At 39.9% G+C, this 12,023-nt stretch overlaps 1 protein-coding gene and 1 pseudogene across 2 annotated transcripts in view; one reads left to right on the plus strand and one right to left on the minus strand.

The window, feature by feature from the left end:
* The window catches only part of YLPM1 (YLP motif containing 1), a 68,360-nt gene extending 65,192 nt beyond the window's left edge, over window positions 1-3,168 (minus strand). Inside the window, 1 exon segment of the mRNA XM_079129734.1 lies at window positions 2,136-3,168. Coding sequence (XP_078985860.1) covers window positions 2,136-3,002 — 867 coding nt within the window. The 5' untranslated portion in view covers window positions 3,003-3,168.
* Window positions 1-12,023, plus strand: part of LOC306655435 (transcription initiation factor TFIID subunit 13-like) — a 77,258-nt pseudogene that overhangs the window by 9,684 nt on the left and 55,551 nt on the right. The gene's annotated exons all lie outside the window — the stretch shown is intronic.

Consider the following 12,023-nt stretch of genomic DNA (forward strand, 5'->3'; position numbering starts at 1 on the left):
GTATCCTAGGTCTAGAAGATGACAATTCTTGAATCTTACTGAACAAATCTTTGTGAACAGCCTACAAATTGCAAGGCACTGTCCTAGGTGCTGTAGAAGATTAAAAAGATAAGCACAACAGACCCTGTCTGCAAAAGACTTGCAATTTGAAGAACAGAACCAAACCAGATGGGTAAGCACAGGCATAGCTTCATGAAGACCCTGATATTTCAAATAACACTGAAAGCAATATAAATGTAAGGGGAGAACAGAGGTTGACAAATTTGGGATGAACTTCAGACACAGAGGTAAGAAAGCAACAGCCCACAAGGCCCTTCCTGATCCAGTTCACTGCAAAGCTCTCAAACCTCATCTTCTATCACTTCTTTCTTTCTGCCTTTCACCAAAGAACTGAACTCACTGAATATTTAAGGCAATGAAAGAAGTTCATTATAGACAAGGATATAAAGGCAAAAACCCAAAAAGCCAAAAATATAATTCATTTGTTTCTCTTTAAGGAAAAAAAAAAAAAAAAAAGTCTGGTAGAGGTAAAGAGAGAAAAGTAATGTTTTAACTTGAACTAACTCCGACATCAGAGTTGATGACAAAAACATTGGAAGTTTCAGAGTAGGGTGAGAAAAAAGACAAAATTTGTATTTTTAAAACACAGCAATCTGGGGGGAAATAATCTGGTGAGATGATAGAAATCTAGTGGAAGACAACAGAATCACTACTCTAATATTTTATCCCAGGATCTCAAGTGTTTTCTCCTGATGACACGCCAAGCATCATTTCCTAAAATGCTTTGCTTCTGTTCTTAATTTCTAATGCCAAAACACTGTAAAATTAGAATACTATTTCCTCTCTTTTGGAACAGGTAAATCTGAGCTTGTATATCACAAGAGTATATTTATTCCTGGGTAAATTTAAGGTAGATGAGTAACTGCTAAATGTGCCTATTTTTTTAAATCACAGCAAATGATCTATTTGGCTTTAGTTCTACCTTCCTTCTCAAGAGAAAATTCATTTATTCCAGTTACCCTGTCAGTCTTTGACTGTTCTGTGGGAAGAAACATACCTTCAAACAAAAGTTTAGAGTGACAGCTCTCTCACAAAACTTTTTTTTTTTAATTTTACCATGGCCAGGGCTGGGGAGATAGCTCAGCTGGTAGAGTGCTTGCCTTGCAAGCACAAGGCCCTGATTTCGATCCCCAATACCACAAAAAAAAAAAAAAAAAAAATTTGAAGACTATTATTTTGGAGTGAATGGTAACAATAAAATGTAACAAACCAATCATGTCTTAAAACTACCTTGAAGTAAGGCCAAAATGAATGTATGTATCAATTCCTAAAATGGACCAATAGATTCTCAAAGGATCAAACATCCAGAGACTCACCTAGGTATTCTACATGCACCTCTAAGCATATTGGGATTCTCCTAATAAGATTTCCATTCTTCATTTGCTAAGAACTCTTAATTCAGGAAGCTAACAGTTATCCCTGGTCTCTAAACTTTGTTTTCTTTTTTAAATAAGTTAACTGGTGCTGGGGTAGTATGCTTGTAATCACAGCAGCTCAGGAGGCTGAGGCAGGAGGATGGAGTCCAGAGCCAGTCTCAGCAACAGCTAGGCACGAAGCAACTCAGTGAGATCCTGTCTCTAAATAAAATACAAAATAGGGCTGGGGATGTGGCTCTGTGGTCGACTGCTCCTGAGTTTGATCCTCCCATGCGGGGGAAAAAAAAAAAGAAAAGAAATGGACAAAGGTTTATATGCATTTAAGCACCAGTTTTTTCAATGCTTCTTTTCTAATGAAAATCTTAGTTTAAAATACACTTTTAAAACAAGTTTCTTTGCAACAAAATCTAGGAGGCTGGTGAAAGGAAACCAAGGTATATACCTGAGAAGTGATTCTTGAGCCACCCCACTACCCTGTGGTGTCTAGACACATCTTCAAATGCTGTTCTTTTAGTAATCCACATTTAGCTAATTAAAAAGCTGGCTGTCAGACCTCTGACTCTTAAGGAATCTGCTGGAGTGTAAATTAGCTAGTCATTGTGTTGGAATTAGGCTAGGCACGCATTGGTTAAAGCCCAGAGGCCTGTTCACTTAGGGCCTTCTAGGTGGAAGAAGCGGCTCCTGTAGGTGCTTTCTTACCTGTGGAGTCATCGTAGAGGGATCTGGCTCTGGAGCAGCTTGCTGCTGTTCCGTACTCTTGTTCTTGGCCCCACTCTCCAAAGGCTCTTGCTGGACAGTTGTTTTATTCCCAGAAGGGACGGACGGTGGTGGTAGTAGCTGGGATTTAGAATGGCCCTGGGAGGGGCGGGAAGGAGATGCCTGAGAAGAGGGCAAGTAGGACTGGGAATGGCTCAAATAAGATTGTGAGGAGGAAGAGGAGGAAGAATAAGAAGGAGTGGGTGCCAGGTAAGGTTGGGAAGGTGGGGACTGGGAAGGGGACGGCTGGGCAGGAGGTAGGTAGGGCTGAGACGAGGACGGCGGGTAATACGAGGGTGGTGGCTGAGGAGGAGGCATGTACGATTGAGACGGGGGCATATAGGACCCGGGCGGTACAGGGGGAGATTCAGGGGGGGAATCCAGCTCCATTGGAACCAAACCAGGAGGCCCATCTCGTTGGTGGTGGAGCATCTGGTGTTTGTACTGCTGCTGTTTCTGATAGCTGAGGGCCGGCCCGGGTGGCGGGGGCATCGGTGGCGGCGGCGGCTGCCAGTCTCCGTAGCCGCCCCCGGGCATCACCGGCGGGGGTGGCAGCGGGGGCGGAGGAAGGTGGTGGGGCTGGAGCACGCACTGCATTTGCTTCTGGTGCATCTGCTGCAGCTGCTGGAGCTGCGCCAGGTGCTGCTCGCGGAAGCTCATGAAGCCCGAAGAGGAGGGGGCCGCAGGAGTCGTCGAGCTCGGGTACCCGGGCCCCGGCGAGGCCTCAGGAAGCGCCACCGGCGGCGGCGGCGGGACCGGCGGCGGCGGATAGTGGCTGCTCCCGCCATACCGGCCCCAGTTCGGGTACATATCGGAAAGAAAGGCGCAGGGCTCGTCCTGGCGCCGTTACTCGTCGCAACCGACCTCCAGGAGCCGCGGCGGCGACGGCGACAGCCGGAACTCGCGGCGCCTTTAGGCCCCGGAGCGTGTAAACGGAGCGCGCCAGTGCGCCGGCGCTACCGAACGGGGCCCGCGACCGGGAAGGCGGGGATGGTACTGAAGCGACTACGCTTGCGCAGGAGCAGCGAGAGGAGAACAAAGGCGAGATAGAGCGGCCTCTTGCTTGGCGACTCGCGGTTGCCATCTTTCTTCGGGTGTGGATATCGTAGGCGCCTGTGGAATGTTCTCATAGAACCAAGGAACCATAGAGTCTCACAGCTGAAAGGGGTGGTAGAGATCCTATCGCTCCACCGTTCATTTTTTAATGAGAAGGGGGAAAAAATGTTCCATTCACAATAGCAACAATCGCAACAACATCAAAAACCCCATAAAACAGCAAGGTATAACTCTAATAAGAAATATGTAGAACTTACATGAAGAAAACTATAGAATCATACCTGAGGATATAATTAGACTTGAAATAATGGGGAGGCTTACCATGGTTCTGAGTGAAAAGAGGAGAAATTGTAAAGATATGAGTTCTTCCCCAATTAAACAAATAGACTTAACTTATTTCTACCCAAAAGTCCACTTGGGAACAAAATTGTGAAGAATGGAAATATATTTTGAAGGTAGAAAGTAAACCTACACTAATTCCTGCAGGTAAGATCTGCAGATAGTGTAAAAGGGAAGAAATGGAATTCTTCAGCACATCTCAACACATAAAAACCCACGTTGAGACTGTAGAGATGGAAAGAAACAAATACAGAGATTGTCCAGACGACCTTGAAGATAATCATACAAAAATCTTTCAGCATGATACAAGGACTTTTTCCGTTCGAGTAAATCACTGAATTCTGAAAAAAGACAGTACCTAACTTTGAGAATATTAAGTTGTCAGCATGTCAGTTGTGTACCACTTAAAGATTTGACCTTGCTTCCATCTTAATAACCCAGATCTTCACCTTTCTCAGGAAGTGAGTGGAGTGAAAAGTGGGGTAGCTTGGTATTCTTCAGAAGGAAGAGCTTCTATTCTCTACTAGGAATTTAGTTTTGTTTAACTTTCTATTTAAAAAAAATATACTTTTTAGTTGTAGATAGACACAATACCTTTATTTTATTATTTTTATGTGGCGCTGGGGATTGAACCAGTGCCTCACATGTGCTAGCCTAGCACTCTACACTGAGCTATAGCCCCAGTTCTCTTTTAACTTTCTATTGAAGTATAATATATATACATAAAATTACATGGCATAGGTATATAGCATAGTGAATTTTCATAAACTAATCACAATTGTGAAACCTGCCCAGACCAAGAAACACAACATTACCTAACCCAGAAATCTCAGTTAGTTGTATTTTTAATTGAAATTTTCCCTTTCTTTTCTTTCTTTTTTGTATGAGGGATTGAACCCAGGGTAATTGTTGAGCTATGTGCCTAGCCCCTTTATTTTTTATTTTGAGACAGGGTCTCACTAAGTTGCTTAGGGTTTCACTAAATTGTTGGGACTGTCCTAGAACTGCAGTTCTGTCTTAGACTCCTTAGTTGCTGGGATTACAGATGTGCACCACCATGTCTGGCGAAATTTTCCTTTTGAGACACATAAAAAACCCTCACATGCACAAGGCCCTGGGTTCAATTCCCAGCACCATAGACAAAAAAAGAGATACATAAAAAACAAATGTAATTCACTATAATAATAGAATAAAGGTGAAAATAATAATGATCATCTTGTTAGATGCAGAAAAATAATTTGATAAATTTCAAATTTAAATTTCATAATTAAACTTTTTAATTTTTAAAAAGTTTGGATTTATAGTTTGGATCTTAAATGTCCCCCAAAGATTCATATGTTAAAGGCTTGGTTGCTATTGGGAGGTGGTAGAACATTCAAAAGGTGAGGCCTAATGGAAGAAAAGTAGGTCATTAGAGGCAATAGTGAAGGGGATATTTGGAGCCTTCCGCATTCTCTTTGCTTCCTGGCCACCATGAGATGAATAGGCCTCCTTTGCCATGCAACCCCGCCCCAGCCTGACTTGATAAACTGCACCACCACAGGCCCAAAGCAGTGATCAGGAATTGAAATCTCTGAAACCATGAAACAAAATAAACTTTCCCCCCTTGAAGCTCCTGTACTTGTCACAGCAATAGAAAGCTGACTAACACTCTTAGCAAACAACAAATAAAGGGCATGGTGGTACATGCCTATAATGCCAGCAGCTCAGGAGGCTGAGGTAGGAGGATCCCAAGTTCAAAGCCAGCTTCAGCACTTAGTGAGACTCTGTCTCAAAATAAAAATTAAAAGGGCTGGAAATGTGTCTCAGTGGTTAAGCTCCCCAGGGTTCAGTCCCTGGTACAAAAAAAAAAAAAAAAAAAAAAAAAAAAAAAAAAACGGAATGTTTTTGATCTGATAAAGAGAATCTAATAAAAAAAAGCTACAGCAAAACCATCCTTATATTGAAAAGTTTAGTTTTCACATCAAGACCAAAAACAGACTCCATGATGATTACATTTGTAATGAGTTGAATTTTGCCCCCACAAAAAGACATGTCAAAGTTCTCACTTCAGTAACTCAGAATGTAAACTTATTTGGAAATAGAATAGTTACAGATAAGATCTTCCTGGAGTAGGGTAGGCCCCTAATTCAATATAACCTGCCTTCTCATGATAAGGTGGCCATGTGAAGGCAGAGAATGGCATTATGCCACCACAGACCAAAAATGTCCTTTCATATGTGCGCATGCACACACACACACACACACACACACACACACACAAACACACTCCTATTGGAGAACCCTGACTAATATGAACAGTGATGAAGGGAACAAAAAGGGAGCTTCTGGTAATGTTTGTTTCTTGATCTGAATGCTGTTTACATAGGTACTTTCAGTTTATGAATAATCTGTCAAGCTGTACCACTTATAATTTATGCACTTTCTCTTTGTTACTATTCAATAACAACCTCCACAAAAATGTTGGACAACAGCAGTTCAAATGAATGTTTACCGTATGATTTACTTTATATATAGTTCAAAAATCAGCAAAATGAAATTATAATGTTAGAAGTGAGAGTGGTAGGTAGTTGCCTTTGAAGAGAAGAAAACGAGTAGAGACTAGTAGAGGCTCAATTGGGGTTTCAGAGGTGATGACAATGTTCTCTTTCTTGGACCAGGTGGTAAAATTTCACAAATACTGGCTTTGTTGAAACTTAAGGATGCTTTGTGATTTCCTGTTTGTAGGCTATATTTAGCAATTTTAAGTAAATTAAAAATAAAGGTAGAAAGAAGAAAAGTGATTGTAGTAGAAAATAGAGAAAGATAAGATTAGGTAGGAGAAGGTGGAAAGTTTTCTCTTTGCCTTTGCCTTTCCCACTTTTCCCAATAGTAGGTCCACTGTCTGGGCCTTTATCCAGAATCCGTCCCCCGACAAAAGGGGCCTTTCAGCACCTACTTGGGATACAACACCACTGTCTAAACAGGCCCTTTACATTCCCTCATTATTTAAAGACAAATTAAGGCATTTAGTCGAAAGAAAATTTAGATGCTATGGGGATCCTATTTCCTAAATTCTTATTCTCAGGCAACTAACATAGTCAGCAACTCAAAGCTTCTAACCTGCACAATCAATTTTCAAAAATAACAACCATCTTCATTATACAAAGCCCAAGCTCCAAAGAAACATTTTAAAAGAAGTCTCATTGTGTGTATGGTGCTCTCCTTGTGACATCTTAGGAACATCCACATCATGTTATAAAACTAACAAAGGCCACGAGTTGTGGTGCAACTCCTATAATACCAGCTACCAAGGGAGGCTGAAACAGGAGGCTTTCAAGTTCAAGGCCAGCCTGGGCAACTTAGAGCCTGTCTCAAAATAAAAATTTTAAAACAGGTTGGGAATATAACTCAATGGTAGAATGCCCTGGAGTTCAACCCCCAATATCACAAACAAAAACAAAAATCAACATACACCCATTTTAGAGAACAATTTTACTAATCTAGAAGGCAAAAACTAAAGATGAATAAGTTTCAAAATGAACTAAGATGAATTAAAGAAAAGATCCTGAGAAAGTTTTATGTGTGGGATTCCAGAGGATCAGCTGCTCTCAGTGCTCTCAACATCAACTACCATGAGTCTTTTCTGGACTAAGTTTACAACTCAGCTGCATTTCTTTATTATTTTCCATTCTTCTTGTTACTAGGGAGATTTGAGTGTGGGTTGAGAAAAGAAAATGGCATTTGGTATTTTAAGACCTTTGTGTTTATGTGTGGTACTGGGGAATGAACCCAGGGGCACTTTACCACTGAGCTACACCCCCAACCCTTTTTATACTTAATTTTGAGACAAGGTCTCCTAATTGCTGGGGCTGTCCTTACACTTGCAATCCTCCTGCCTCAGCCTCTTGAGTCTCTGGGATTACAGGTGTGTTTCATCATCAGATTGAGGCCATATTCTGATTGGTTGGTGGCTTGCATGCCATTTCATGGAATTAAAATTCTTACTAGGTGTCTAGGTGTAGAGCGCTCACCTACGAATGTGTATGGCCCTGGGTTTGAACCCCAACACTGGAAACAAACAAATTAAAACCTTCCTAGCTAACTCTTGCAGTTTACACCATTCTAAACATGATCAGATTCACTGCTATGGGGTCTCTGCTTAGGTAGGCATTTTCCCAGGACTCCAGTTGGACAGTGTCTAGACAGAGTAATCTGGTCATACATAGCCTTGGAAATATGTTTCTTTCCCTTCTTATCACCATGGAGTCATATTCCCATTTTATTCTGAAGAAATCCATAGATGTTCATAAGTAAATTCAATTGTCATGGGGGTCAGTTCTTCCAACCATTCCTCATGGATCTGTGAGGGTTTTGAAGAGCCTGGAACTTGAGAGTGTTGTATACATTATAATTCTTTGAATACTAGCCATAGCAACAGTTGAAACTTAAAAGGAAATGTGTTAGAAAGATAATGTGGAATCACAAAATATATAAGAAAATCATATACTCCAAAATCCAGGAGAAGGAAAAAGCCAGGGCAGGAGCTATTCTACTGTCAGAGCAACTGACAACTTTTCTCTGTAAACCACTAAATGCCTTGTCAGATATATATTTATGATGATCAGAGGAAGGCTCTGGAAGAAGGTGCCTCCCATGCTCCTTCCAGCTTCTATAGTGTAAGTACTGGGCACTCTGATCTAAATTCTAATACACACAATTGGGGAAAATAAAGTTCCAAAGAGAATAAGGGTAATTAGGAGGGAGGAGGGGATGTTGAAAAGAAAAATAACAAATATCTACCACCCTAGAGAATGGGCCTTCATTGACAGGCAAATGTGCTCAGAGACAGGACATAAAAAGGAATTTAGAAATACGGATCCAGTGCAAAAAGAACTTTATCAAAAAGATTATAAGGAAGAATGAGCATTGGCTTTCTGAGCAAGGGTAAATTAGAAATAGATTTAAAATTAAAGAGCTGATATGTTAATTAGAATGCAGTCTAAACCGTTTGAAACAATGAGAAAAAAGTAAAATGGCTTAAGCAAAGTGAAAATTGATTTTTTTACTAAAAGAATAGTTCAGAGGCAAGCCATCAGAAACTGTCTTCTTCAACATAAAGCTTCTATCTCTGGATTCAAGGTGGCTACTGTGGCTTGTCAAGTCTGTATCAAGCCAGTGGTTAAGGGAGCATGCCTTTTTACTTTTTTTTTTTTTTTTTTTTTTTTTTTTTTTTTTTTTTTTTTATGTGATGCTGGGGTTTGAAGCCAGGGCCTCATGCCTAGCAAGCACTCTACCACTGAGCCCACCCAGGAGCTTGTTGTCATGAGCATGCCTGTTAAGGTCATGACTCAGAAGAGAGACACATCACTTTCAGTAACATTGTGTTGGCTACATTTCAGGTAGTTGGTCATGTCTTTGCTGCAAACAAGATTAGGAAATAAAGTTTCCAGGTAAAACCCACAAGTCTATTATTAAAGGGAGAAGAGGAGAATAATACTGGGCACAACTGGCATGTTCTACCACATTGATGATATCAAGTTCTAATGAAGATGTGGAACAACAGAAATTCCACTTGAGCAACAGAAACTTCAGCTCTGTTGATGGGAGTTCAAATACGAACATAAAGGGTAATCTGACAATATCTGGCATAACTGAAGATGCATAACATTATGCATAATGCATAATGTTTTATGATCCAATTCACTTATACACATATTCGTTGGACAAAAAATAGAAACAACATAAATGATTGTTTATAGGAGAAGGAATTAATTTTTTAATTTTAATTTATTTTTATTGTAAACAAATGGGATACATGTTGTTTCTGTTTGTACATGGAGTAACAGCATACCATTTGCGTAATACATAGGGTAATTTTGTTTACATAGGGTAATGTTGTTTGATTCATTCTGTTATTTTTTTCCTTTCCCCGCACCCCTCCCACCCCTCTTTTCCCTCTATACAGTCCCTCCTTCCTCCATTCTTGCCTCCCTCACACCCCCCATTATGTGTCATCATCCACTTATCAGCAAGATCATTCGTCCTTTGGTTTTTTGAGATTGACTTATCTCACTTAGTATGATATTCTCCAATTTCATCCATTTGCCTGCAAATGCCATAATTTTATTATTCTTTATAGCTGAGTAGTATTCCATTGTATATATATATACAATACACATACCACAGTTTCTTTATCCATTCATCAATTGAAGGACATCTAGGTTGGTTCCACAGTCTGGCTATTGTGAATTGAGCAGTTATGAACATTGATGTGGCTGTATCTCTGTAGTATGCTGATTTTAAGTCCTTTGGGTATAGGCCAAGGAGTGGGATAGTTGGATCAAATGGTGGGTCCATTCCAAGTTTTCTAAGGAATCTCCATACTGCTTTCCAGAGTGGCTGCACTAATTTGCAGCCCTACCAGCAATGTATGAGTGTACCTTTTTCCTCACATCCTCTCCAACACCTATTGTTGCTTATATTCTTGATAATCGCCATTCTAATTGGGGTGAGATGGAATCTTAGTGTAGTTTTGATTTGTATTTCTCTTATTACTAAAGATGGTGAACATTTTTTCATATGTTTGTTGATTGCTTGTAGATCTTCTCTGTGAAGCGTCTGTTCATATCCTTAGCCCATTTGTTGATTGGGTTATTTGTATTCTTGGTGTAGAGTTTTTTGAGTTCTTTATATATTCTGGAAATTAGTGCTCTATCTGAAGTATGATGGCAAAGATGTTCTCCCACTTTGTAGGCTCTCTCTTTGAATTGCTGATAGTTTCCTTTGCTGAGAGAAAGCTATTTAGTTTGAATCTATCCCAGTTATTGATTCTTGCTTTTATGTCTTGTGCTATGGGAGTCCTGTTAAGGAAGTCTGATCCTAAGCCAACAAGTTGAAGATTTGGACCTACTTTTTCTTCTATAAGATGCAGGGTCTCTGGTCTGATTTCAAGGTCCTTAGTCCATTGTGAGTTGATTTTTGTGCAGGGTGAGAGATAGGGGTTTAATTTCATTCTGTTGCATATGGATTTCCAGTTTTCCCAGCACCATTTGTTGAAGAGGCTATCTTTTCTCCATTGCGTATTTTTGGCACCTTTGTCTAGTATGAGAAAATTGTATTTATTTGGGTTTGTGTCCGTGTCCTCTATTCTGTATCATTGATCTACCTGTCTATTTTGGTGCCAATACCATGCCGTTTTTGTTACTATTGCTTTGTAGTATAGTTGAAGTTCTGGTATTGCGATACCCCCTGTTTCATTCTTCCTGCTAAGGATTGCTTTAGCTATTCTGGGTTTCTTATTCTTCCAGATGAATTTCATGATTGCTTGCTCTATTTCTTTCCCCCCCCAACCCTCCCACCTCTCTTTTCCCTCTATACAGTCCCTCCTTCCTCCATTCTTGTCCCACTCCCACCCCCCATTAAGTGTCATCATCCGTTTATCAGTGAGATCATCATCCGTTTATCAGTGAGATCATTCCTCTTTTGGATTTTTGAGATTGGCTTATCTCACTTAACATGATATTCTCCAATTTCATCCATTTGCCTGCAAATGCCATAATTTTATTATTCTTTATAGCTGAGTAATATTCCATGCTTGCTCTATTTCTGTAAGGTACATCATTGGAATTTTAATTGGAATTGCATTGAATCTGTATAGCACTTTTGGTAGTATGGCCATTTTGACAATATTAATTCTGCCTATCCAAGAACATGGGAGATCTTTCCATCTTCTAAGGTCTTCCTCAATTTCTGTCTTCAATGTTTTGAAGTTTTCATTGTAGAGATCTTCTACCTCTTTGGGTAGATTGATTCCCAAGTGTTTTATTTTTTTTTGAGGCTATTGCAAATGGAGTTGTTTTCCTCATTTCCCTTTCAGCTGTTTTGTCACTTGCGTATAAAAATGCTTTAGATTTATGCGTGTTGATTTTATAGCCTGCTATTTTGCTGAATTCATTGATGAGGTCTAGAAGTTTTCTGGAGGAGTTTTTTGGATCCTCTAAATATAGAATCATGTCATCAGCAAATAGTGACAGCTTAAGTTCCTCTTTTCCTATTCATATCCCTTTAATTTCTTTAGTCTGCCTAATTGCTCTGGGTAGAGTTTCGAGGACAATGTTGAATAGAAGTGATGAAAGAGGACATCCCTGTCTTGTTCCAGTTTTTAAAGGGAATGGTTTCAGTTTTTCTCCATTAAGAATGATGTTGGCCATGGGCTTAGCATAAATAGCCTTTACAATGTTCATGTATGTTCCTACTATCCCTATTTTTTCTAGTGTTTTGAGCATGAAGGGGTGTTGTATTTTGTCGAACACTTTTTCTGTGTCAATTGAAATAACCATATGATTCTTATCCTTAAGTCTATTGACATGCAAATAAAACACTTGGGAATCAATCTAACTAAAGAGGTAGAAGATCTCTACAATGAACACTTCAAAACATTGAAGACAGAAATTG

This window comes from Sciurus vulgaris (genome assembly GCF_902686455.1).
Source record: "Sciurus vulgaris genome assembly, chromosome: 2".
NCBI lineage: Eukaryota > Metazoa > Chordata > Mammalia > Rodentia > Sciuridae > Sciurus > Sciurus vulgaris.